The sequence below is a fragment of the Poecilia reticulata genome, unplaced genomic scaffold (assembly GCF_000633615.1).
Source record: "Poecilia reticulata strain Guanapo unplaced genomic scaffold, Guppy_female_1.0+MT scaffold_159, whole genome shotgun sequence".
Classification (NCBI taxonomy): Eukaryota; Metazoa; Chordata; class Actinopteri; order Cyprinodontiformes; family Poeciliidae; genus Poecilia; species Poecilia reticulata.
In genome coordinates, this window is record NW_007615017.1 from 1003539 (window position 1) to 1014711 (window position 11173).

General features: G+C 46.5%; 1 protein-coding gene across 1 annotated transcript in view; it reads right to left on the reverse strand.

Moving 5' to 3' along the window:
• il1rap (interleukin 1 receptor accessory protein) overlaps window positions 1–8534 on the reverse strand; it is a 14795-nt gene extending 6261 nt beyond the window's left edge. Inside the window, 8 exon segments of the mRNA XM_008402056.2 lie at window positions 52–253; window positions 946–1017; window positions 1098–1266; window positions 1343–1565; window positions 2362–2445; window positions 2526–2721; window positions 6126–6196; window positions 8015–8534. Of these exon segments, the coding sequence (XP_008400278.1) occupies window positions 52–253; window positions 946–1017; window positions 1098–1266; window positions 1343–1565; window positions 2362–2445; window positions 2526–2721; window positions 6126–6196; window positions 8015–8016 (1019 nt within the window). The 5' untranslated portion in view covers window positions 8017–8534.
• Between the last annotated feature and the right edge of the window lie 2639 nt (window positions 8535–11173).

An 11173-nucleotide genomic window follows, 5' to 3' on the forward strand; every position in this document is an offset into this window, starting at 1 on the left:
TGAACCGGCTGGTTTTGGCTCTGAACCTGCTGGTTTTGGCCATGAACCGGCTGGTTTTGGCCGTGAACCGGCTGGTTTTGGCCGTGAACCAGCTGGTTTTGGCCGTGGACCCGTCTCTACCTGTTGGTCTGGCTGAAGCGGCCGTCGTTCAGCTGCTCCACCCTCTTCCCGTCCACCGTCCACCAAATCTCCCGCTCAGGTTTGTCGATGATGAAAGGAAGATGGCCTCTGCAGGTCAGGTGGACGTCTGAGTCTGACAGGAAACACAAACCAGAATCAGAACCGGAGCAGCCTCCTCTTCCTCAGTGCTCTGGGAAACACGCGGCCCTGAACGCAGCACGGAGGTTTACTGGATAAAACGGATCAACTAAACGAACAGTTGAGGTTTGCTTCCTTCTTCCTGAAAATCCTTTTCTAAACCTTGGATTCCTGATCAGGATGTCGGCAGTGAAGGTTCTGCTGCAGAACGGCGCCGCCGCACATGAACATCGGATCGGGTTCTGCAAATGTTCTTTGGGCTCAAATGAACATTTTAACTAAATGATTCTTATTCTAATAGTTTTCTGATTTTTCCCTTCAAAGGGCCTTGAAAACACAAACTCACTGAAAATATCTGGTCCATATGGAGCTAAATTTGTGCCGTAAAATTGGCAAAAAAAAAAAAACAGTTTTAAAACTGAAAAAAAAGTTAACTTTAAGTATTTTTCAAGAAAAAAAATTAATGTTTAACCTGAAAGTTTTGAAACAGGAAAAAAGTTTCAAGACAAAATTCAGTTCAACAGAAACTGAAAAGATTTTTCAGTAAAAAAATTATTGAATATTTATGGCCCCAGTGTAGCTCCATAAAAGCATTTTACGCCCCAAGCTGAAAAGCTTCAGCGGTGACCGATCTGGCAGGTCCAGACCCGTGTTCTGCTGATCCGGTCCGGTGCAGTAGCTACTTACTGGTTCTGACTGGGAAGACCTTCCCGTTAGTCGGGTGGAGGATGGTCGGGTCTTTGGCCACGGTGGTGGGATCTGCAGGCGGAAGACAGCAGAGTTTACCTGGGCGGCTCGGCCCGGTACCGCCCGAACCTCCGGAGGCGGTTCGGACTCACAGATCCCCGAGACTTTGATGCTCCTGGTGAAGCTCAGCGACCCGCCTCTCCGCTGGTACCGGACCGTGCAGATGTACAGGCCCTCATACGGCTTCAGCATGTTGTAGATCCGGAGCCCGGTTCCGACCTGCTCCCGGTGAATGTCCCAGAACGGGTACGGATCACACCTCTGGGAGACAACATGGCGGCGTTTAGAGGCCGACCCGGATGATTCTGACCCAAACGGGCCGCCGCCGCCGCCTTACCGACATGTCTTGGTTCTCGTAGGTCCAGTTGACCGTCGGGTCGCTGTCGGCCATCTTGGAGGCGTCCTGCAGGTTCGGACAGGTCAGCATCTTCCCCTGCTGGAAGCCGATCAGCGCCTCAGTCGCTGCCATGGCAACCTGCGGGCATCCGGCGGATCGGACCGCCTGGTCCCGCCGCAGCACCTGCAGGCGCACGGCGATCCGGCTGCAGGACGACTTGTTGCTGCAGGCGGACCAGAACCGGCACGTTTATCCAAACATGAAACCGTTTTCCCTTCATCATCATCATCATCAGCCGGCCGGAGCTAAACGTTAGCTTCAGCTAGAGCAGCAGCTGATCGATCGTTATCGGTGATCAATAAAACGTTTGGTGCAAAACAAGCAGTTTAATGGTGAAACTGTGGAGTGGAGGACTGGTTCCACTGGAAACGACAAAAAACTCTTCCTGCTCAGATTAATGGAGGAGGTTGGTGTGAAGGTGGCTGAACATCAATCAGTTATTGATCTAATCAATCAGTTATTGATCCAACTTCACCATATTTTGTGCTTTTGTCTTTAAAAAAAACAACAACAAAGCAGGTTTATGTGAAAAAGGACAAGAAGTGTGTAAAGTGTTTATTAAACAGCCGAGTGAGTCAATGCTAGGAATTCATTTATGCTAGCAGAGTTAGCAAAAACCGCTAAATGGGAAGTTAGCTCTGCTGTTAGCACATTAGCAGTTAGCGGAAGTGCGCCCACCGCTGAGTTTGTTCAACCAGAATCGGGTCAGATGCCAAACCGTCTGGTGGTTTTCCGAGCTGCCAGGAACCAGAACCGGGTCGTGACCCAGAAACCCGGCAGAACTTGGTTTTGTGGGTTTTTCTTGGCCTCACTGCGTTTCCACTTTGACTCTTTTCTACGTTTCTCTGCTGCTTCCAGCGAAAACGAGCGAGTTTGTAGCTCGAAGGGAAACGACGTGCGAAAGCAGGGGCCGGTTCTGCCGACCAGAACCGGCCCGTTTCCGTGGAAACGGCACTCACCGCAGCATGCAGATGTACTGCCCCGTGTCGTTAACGACGGCCGGCTGCAGCCACAGCCGTTCCCGCTCTCTGCTGACCCGCGCGCTGCAGGCGACAAGCAGAACCAGGATCAGAACCGACCCGGTCACAGCGACCCCTGGCGGGTCGGCGGTTTCCATGGTTACCTGTAGGGGATGGGCTGCTCCAGGTCGTGGCCGTCCAGCAGGCGGTACCAGACCAGGTCGTGCCCGGCGCTCTGGGCCGTCGTGTAGTTGTAGACGGCCGGGTGAGAGAAGAGCGGGCAGGAGACCCAGCCGGCCTCGCCGTCCAGAACCAGAACCGCCGCCTCGCTGGACTCGCCCCAGTCGTGGCACATCGGTTCTGCACAGGCAGGAAGGCAAACGGCGTTTAGACTCAAAACTTCGTTTAAAGATTTAAATTCCTGCGTCCAATCAGAAAGCAGCTCTGGCTGAACCAGCCAATCAGCCACCAGAAAAACCTTCACTCCTTAAACTCATAACAGGAACCTAACCGGGTTTCTGGGCCGGAACAGAACCGCCTGCAGAACAAGCAGCTGATGTTCGGATCAGAACCAGAGATCCGACGGTTTCAGGACAGCAACCGTCGTCATGGTTACGCCTGTTAATGAGATTCTGCTGAAATCCATTTAATGTTCAGCGAGCAGCTTTTACATCAGTTGGATATTGATGACTACGCCTCCCTCCGTCCACCTGATCCGATTATCAGACCGTCCGTCTGTCCTGAGGGACTCCAGCGCTTCCAGGACAAGATGGACAAAAAAACAGCTCAGTCCTTCACCGTTCCCGTCTTACGGACCGGAACCAGCAGAACTGCTGCTGGTTCTGGAGAGGCGCTGGGCGGGACGGACGGTCCAAACCCGGTTCCGTTCAGAGTTCTGTGTTACGTTCTTCATTATTATTATTTGTTTCTACAGCCAATTAAATCATCTCAGAGGTCTGATCCAACATCAGGGTCAGAGGTCACAGGTCAGCGACCCCTGAGTGGAGAACTGGACCCAAAGGGAACCAGCTCCACAACCCAAACACCTGCTCCTGGTTCTGGTTCTGATGGATCCGGATCCGCTCCAGACTTCCACCTCGTTAAAGGACTGCAGTCCATCAGCTGGTGGTTCTGTCGGTTCTGACCCGATCGGTCAGCCGGAGGTCAAAGGTTCATTAAATCTGACCAGAGTTTTCCGATCCGGACCGCCATCCCGGAAGCTCTGCTGCTTTCATTAATATGCAGAATGAATGCAAGCTGTGAAATATCTTCTGTGGCTCAGAACCCGGGTCGACCCAAAAGGTCTGGACCCGTTTTCACCCCCAAAGCGAAGGAATCGTTCAGCTTTTATTGCCTTTAAAAGGAAACAATCGGTTTTTATCTTCAGCAAATAAAAAGGCGTCGTCTGCATAGAGTCGAACTGCAGATACAAAAGTGATCGGAACCGGAACGACCCGGTTCCGATCAGAACCGGATCATTCATGACCGGTACAAAGCCGCCTCACCGCCGGAGCTTTTAACGGAGTTTCTGCAAACTGTCGCTCTGGGAATTCACACCGAACATCAATCATCTAAATTGGCGTCGACTCATTTCCCTCTGATTGATTTTCTGACTGATGGTTCTGAAGATGGAGCGGATCGGTCAGCCGGGTCCGGTCGGACCGCAGATGATCCCCATTCATCAGGAGATGCTTAATTGGAGTCCGATGACACGGACAGGAAACCGCTAAAGGTCCCAACGCCATGGAAACGCCTCGATGTGACAGCAGGCGGCTCGTCCAAAGAACCCAAACTTTGACTGGACCACCAAGGACCAGAACTCTGAACTCCTTAAGAAGCACCGCGAAGAACTGGCAGGAAAATCTGAAATGTCTCCATGATTAGATAATAATCTTTACATTAGAAGGAATAACAGTCGAAATAAAATGGCCGCCGCCATGTTGTTAATCTGGATCCTGGGAAAATGTTGCATGCTAGGCGCTACGAAGCTTTTAGCTCCTTCAATTTGAAACTGAAGGCAGTGAAGAAATAAACAGCAGAAATGAAGACGAGGAGGACCAAACGGAGGAAGAGGAGACTGTTGGCTGCTCCAGATGCTAACTACAGGTGTTACGGTTAGCATCAAAACATTTGGTCAAACATAAAACGGTTTCAAAGATCTCAAGATGCTTCATTGTTACTTTAAACATCCATTCATTATCTGGAAATCCGTTTTGATTTCACGTTAGCCCCTGCTAAAAACATTAGCTCTAGCTAATGGTGTTAGGTCTAGCTGATGACATTAGCTTCTGCTAATAATGTTAGCTGTCGTTGACAGGGCTACCTCTACCTTGAATGGCTGGTGCTAACAGTGTTAGCGCCTGCTAATTTTGTTAGTTTCTAAAGATTGTTAGCTCTAGCTTGAATAGCTTGTGCTAAGGACGTTAGCTTCTGCTAATGGCGTTAGCTCCAGCTACTATAACAAACAGTAGGTCACAAGATGATCACATAGTTTGTTTCAACAGATATTGGAACATAAAAGCTTTAAACAATAAATAATAAAAATACACAAACAGCAGCTTTTAGGCTGATAGGGAAATGAGAACATATTCAGCTTCCTGCTCAGGGAGAACCCGGTTCGGCCCGGCGGCTCCTGGATCCGAGCGCCGAGTTCTGGATTAATGGATCCTCTCTGAACAGAGCGCCGCGCCGCGTGTCGGTAATTGACCTGTCAGCTTTTCCCTGATGGAGGATTCGTCTTTCTATTAAACCCTCCAGATGTCCGCATGCTGCTGCTGCTGCAGGGAGACGTCCGTCCATCTGTCCATCCGTGGTTCAGACTCTGACCTCATCAGCAAACAGGAAGTGCTTCTCCAGCCGGTTCTGTTCAGCAGAACCGAGATGAATGTGAGGAATTTTACCCACGACAGATTTGATCTGCCTCCAGGTGGAAATGACTCCTCAGGAAATATCTCAGAAATGAGGCGTCTGCATTTCTGTAAGCGTAGCAAAACGTCCTCACTGAACATAAATACGCAGGTGACTGGAGTGCAGCGCTTTGACTGCAGGAAGTGAGAACAGGCAGCAATTAACAGCAATTATTTGAGTTTTTCGGCCTCAGAAGAGACAAAAATGGTTTTTGTGCATTAAGACCGAAGAGGTTAAAGGTCATGAAGTTCAACCCGCAGCCGGCTCTCTGGACCTTCAATCACGACTCTTACAAACTTTGACTAAGATGATAAACTGAAGCTTTACATACTTTTAATAATAAATGCCGGTTTTAGCTGCTCGTCCATTTATTTGTGGAATAATTACATTTAATTTCCAGACCAGAATGAAACTTGGTTTCATTTAAATCCATTTTTTTTTGTTATTCAGCATCAAAGGGAAAATTTTTTACATTAAAACCTAAAAATGGTTTTAAAAGTGAAAGCAGATATTAATGAGAAGTTATTATTATTTAGTGTTATTGATCGGGTCTGCAGGTGGAACCGGCTGTCTGGTTCCGGTTCTGCTTCCAGAACCCGAGCCAGACTCAGCGGCGCTGCCCAGCGTGAGCGGCCCGGTTTCCCAGAATCCCATGCGGTTTTCCGCCATCATCCCAGCAGCTCCATCCGTCACCCCCCCCAGACATTAATGAGCCGTCGCCATGGAGACGCTCGTTAACGTCATCAGATTAAATAATCTGCAGAAACAGTTGGAGGAGAAACTCTGAAGTTCGGAACCGACTCGGACCGCTGGCTCCGCCTCCTACCCGCCAACAGGGACCCCGAACCGTCACCCACCTGTCGAGTCGTTGGATTGGCCGACGGCTCCGCCCGTCAAAGCCAGGAGGAAGAGGAGGATGAAGGACGCCCTGCGGAGAAGAAGAAGCGCGTCGTTAGTAACGTCCAGGTTTGGTTTAAACCGGATCCAGAAGCGGACCGGTTTCACTCGGGTTTAAAGGCTCTGCAGGAATCATCAACTACACAAAAACACAAATACTGGCGTTGAGAAACTTTCCCCACTGTAAGACGCGTAACAGGGTCCTAGAGATGAGTAGGTATCACCACCAGGGGGCGCCTATTCCCTTTGTTGCACTATAGTACAGAAGAAGAACTGGTCTTCCGTTTTGTCGTAGAAGAGAACATGGGTGCAGAGCGGTAAACTAACGCTACTTTGCTCATGTATCTAAATATAATGCTTAGATCCGTGGAGATCTGGCTTTACGTGGACAAAGTTTAATAAACTGAAAGTGTGGAATACTTCAAAAGCGCGTCCTGCTGTTTTGGGTTAGGGTGGCTAACCGCCGATGCTAACCGCCGATGCTAACTCCTCCAGCCTCTCGCCGCGCCGTCACAGACGCTTCACACATGAAGAAGAGTGCCGTGATTTGAAATGTATGAAAATATGACTTTATGTTACTGATGCTCCGTCGACCAAACAGAAAAAACCCTGACAGTTCGGACAGCTTTGGGTTTTTTTCAATCATTAATTAAAATGGCCACTCTTTACTGAACGTAGCACATGCTAGCTAACGTAGCGCAAATATGTCGGCTGTATTTTTGAATGCTCCGTTTGGTAGAGCCTGACCTTTGACCTTTGGGGAGCGGTTAGCTGGCGTTCTGACTCCAGAACTCCATGGAACCGGAGGGAAAGCCAGGATTTTTCCCGCCGTCAGTTTGGGAAGCTGAAAGCTGTCAGGGAGAAGATGGAGGAGACAGACGGAGGCTAATGCGTCACGGAGGCTGATCAGGCGGAGCGAGGGGATCCCTGGAGGGACATACAGAACCAGAGCGGCCCAACAACACCATCCATCACACACACACCTCCTGCCAGGAGGAGCTCAATAAAACCAGCGCCGGAACACCTTCCTCCCTCTGCGTGTGTGTGTGTGTGTGTTAATGGGAATTCTGGGAAGTTTATCACTGCGGTGAAACTTTCCTCCAACCATTTTCCAGGTTCTTGTCTTTATTAAAGGAGCAGATTAAATGTGGAGGACATAAAATCGTCCCGCAGCTTCATGAAGCGTTTCCACATCTGATGATGAGGATGACAGTGATGAAGATGAGGAGGTTGCGGCTCTTTCTGCTGATCTCTGCAGCCACCATAATCTGATTATGAGAGCCGATCGATGAGCGGCGCAAACAGATCAAACTGCTGCTCAGATTAATTATTCAGAGCCGCCTGCAGCTGCTGAACGTCAACAGCCTCAGGCTCTGAAATTATCCACATTTTTGGCTCAAATATAAACTTTTATCAGAAATTTTCACTAAAACTCGAAGGGAAATCTTCGACTAAAATTATGAGTGCATGCAGTTTGGTGTTTTATGGGTGACGAAACGTTAAATTTAAATTGGAAACTATAATTCAAGTGTACAGGTCTACTTTCAAACACTGGTTACGGGGTAAAATCGATCTTACATAAATTTGGGGATTTTAAAATGGAGATCCGCTCAGTGGATCTCCGACCAGAAATGACAGAGAGCAGAGCTCTGTTATGGGCCAGAACTGCAGTAGAAAATGACTCGTCGAGCTGGTGGTCTGATTATGATCGAGTTTTAATGAGTCGAAGGACGCAAAGTACTTTTTACATCAGAAAAGCGTAGGAGGTAAAGCGTAACGGTCCACAGTACCAGACTTCATTTGAAAAACTGCAGATTTAGAGAAAACACTCCGACAGGAGGTGACTTACATTAGCTGCAGGTCGGAGGGAGTCGGGACAGTTGGATCCGGTCCGGACGAACCTTTCGGGGCTGCTCCGAACCTGGAAACGGTACAGAACCAGGATCTGGACCGGGGTGTCGGAGTCCTCCTGCCCGGGGTTGGGAGGGGAGCAGCTCCGGTTCGGGCAGCTGATGATCAACGACCCACGTCAGGGTTCCGGTCCGGCCGTAAATCTGCAGCACCGAGCCGGTCCGGTTCGGTCTGGGTGGTGCGGGAACTCCTCCAAAGTGTCCCACTGATTAACGATCCCAAATCAGAACCATTCCACTCTTACTTCTCTAATTAAACCCGCCCAACCCGTTAACTGGACCCAAATGTCCAGTTAACGGTTCGGTCCGAGCGGGTCGGAACCGAATCGAGTCGGACTTTGCGGTACTTGTAACCTGAGAAAAGTGCGTGAAACGCGCAGGAAGGTGTTCGAGTCACGCAGAGCGCAGTTGGTGTGTTTGTGAAGTAGGAAGTAGAAGTTGATTCCGATCCGCGCGCCGCCCCCTCTATGAGGTCACCGTGACGTCACACGATTTCCCAATTACCTGACCCGAGTCCAACGTTTCAGTCCGAACCCAACCTGAGTGGAAATCAGCCGCAACCGGGTCAGAAATCCCGCGGGACGGGATTTCCCACCGAACTGTTCAGTTCAGAGAAAAAAACTCCCGACCCGACCCATCCGAACCTCCCGGTCCTGCAGGGACCCAAACTGGCATCTTTCAATTAAACTATCTCATGTAAGGAAAAACAAGCAATTTTTCAGCAAGATTTAGTTTGTTTCAAGTTTATATTATTAATTTAAAAACGTTTTAGTTCCACTGACAGATTATTTAAGGAATAAGAGGAAAATGTCCTGAAACTGGAAACTCTGCATTAATCATAATGAATAATTCATGTAAAACAAGTTCCTGCCTTGATGAAAAGTTACTTTTATTTTAGTTTTGTTAAGTGAACTAAGACAGAAGTTCCCAAACTTCTCCAATGCTGCAAAATATGTAAACGATCAACTTTTAGAATGTTTTTTTATTCACTATTCAATAATTATACATTCATTTAGAATAAATGCAAACCTCTATGTTTGATTTTAGATAACTGTTAGTTATGTGGTGGAAAGTTTTATAATCAGATAACATATCATGACCTTATAACAGATAATACTATTTTTAATCACAAGGAAATATGTTTTATTTGATATTATTCACGTCAGGTTTTAGAGTTTTTAAGGTTTTTACGGTTCCTTTGGCTTCTTTCTTGTCAGAAACTTTTTCATTTCCTGTTTTGGTTCATTTCACTGGCAGCTAATCAGAAAATAAGCATCAGAAATAAGATTTAAATCATTTATTTTAACTTAGATTTTATATATTTAAAAAAATAAAATAAAAAAGAAGAAGAAAAATATTTAATAACTGAATTTTTTTTCCACTAATTTCAGATTAGAAAAATTTATTCCTTTTTTCTAGTTTTGCTTTGTTCTCCCTCCTCTTCCCTCCAACTTTCTGAGGCCCCCACAGCGCCTCCTGGCGGCACCACAGCGGGCCGCGGCCCCCACTTTGGGAAACACTGTACTAAGATGTTGGGACTAGAAACTGATCTAAAATATTAGATCTTGTGTTTTTTTCGGTGTGGACTCTCTGGCCTTTTATTCTCCAGACCTGAACAGGTTCTCAGGTGAGCCCCTGAAGGCGGAAGTCTGCAGGTAAAACCGGAAACATTTTGTCTTATCGTGTTTTTAATCACACTATAAAACCACTCAGGGTTGATTTCACACTGTGAAGTAAAAATCTATCTATGAAGTTAATTCAAAGGAAAAGCAGGAAGAACCTGACATCTACTGTTTTCCTTCCGACTAACTTTCAGGTAAATCAGCAGCTTTTCATTCAGACGCAGCTCCTTCCTGCTGTTTGAGCGGAAACTGGAAAGATTAACAGTTTATTGACGGAAATCAGAGAAGCTGCTGCCGATCGCGGCTCTCTGCGCTCCCTCCCGGTCGGGTGTCGCCCCCTGCTGTTCCTACCGCGTAACGACAGGAGGCCATAAATACTTTCTCTGCTAGATTAAAGAATAAAATGAGCGCAGGAATAAAACCCGCAGATTTTGCTCTGTCATTTGTTCTTTTTGGCTTCTATTGAATCAGCAAAAAACTTTGAAGGTTTTCTGAAAAATCATGAACAATCAGGAAAATGTCAGAAATAAACAACTTTAATTTTATGATAAATTTCAGTTTGATCATTTTTAATCATTCAAAGCCAGAATGAGTTGATCCCATTCAGCAAACTAAGTTTGAAACTGTAATATTTATGAATGAACGAACATGGCGAAAATATGACTTTGAGAAATGAATTTTCTCCGATGACAGGCAAAGTGGGGCCCGCGGCCCATTGAGGGACCACCAGGGGACGCTGTGGGGGAATCAGGAGGTTTTAGGGAAAATTAGAAAAAAAAGCAACAACAAAAAAAAAATTAACCCCATAAGCTATTTAATAAGAATATTTTCATCACAGTTTTTGTTTTCTGTTATTCAATATTTTTTAAATATATAATCTAAAATAAAATAAATGATTTAAAACTTTTTCTAGTGCTTATTTTCTGATTGAACCCAGAGGTTCCCAAAAGTTTCTAGGCCTCCTGCAGACTGCGCTACAAAATATGTAAAGAACGAACAGTCATGAATATTACATTTATTTTATTTTATGAATTTGATCGACAGCCTGCTGTTATTTTTTAACAGCAGAGAGTCAGAAGCCTTCAGACTCGTTCAGCTGCAGCAGACTCGTGTTTTTCTGTCTTTCCTCATCAAACATGGATGAAGCTTTTAGGACACCAGAACATTAAACAAAGCGTTCTGCAAAGTGGAAACGGGCTGAGTGGTTTTCCAGCCGAACCTCAACGAGCTTTTAACTCACAACTCACTCCATCAAATATAAAAGCAACAACAAAAAATAAAAAAAACTTCTTCCAGCTTAATCACATCCAAACATAACAAAAAATAAAAATATATTTGTTCATTTTGTTGAAAGAAAGAACAGCTTTGTGTTGATGTGAATCTTGTTTTAACACGCTCACAACAGAGGTAGTAAAACATAAGAGGAACAGGACGTACATGTAAAGGAAAACCTCACATAAAATAAAGAATAAAGAA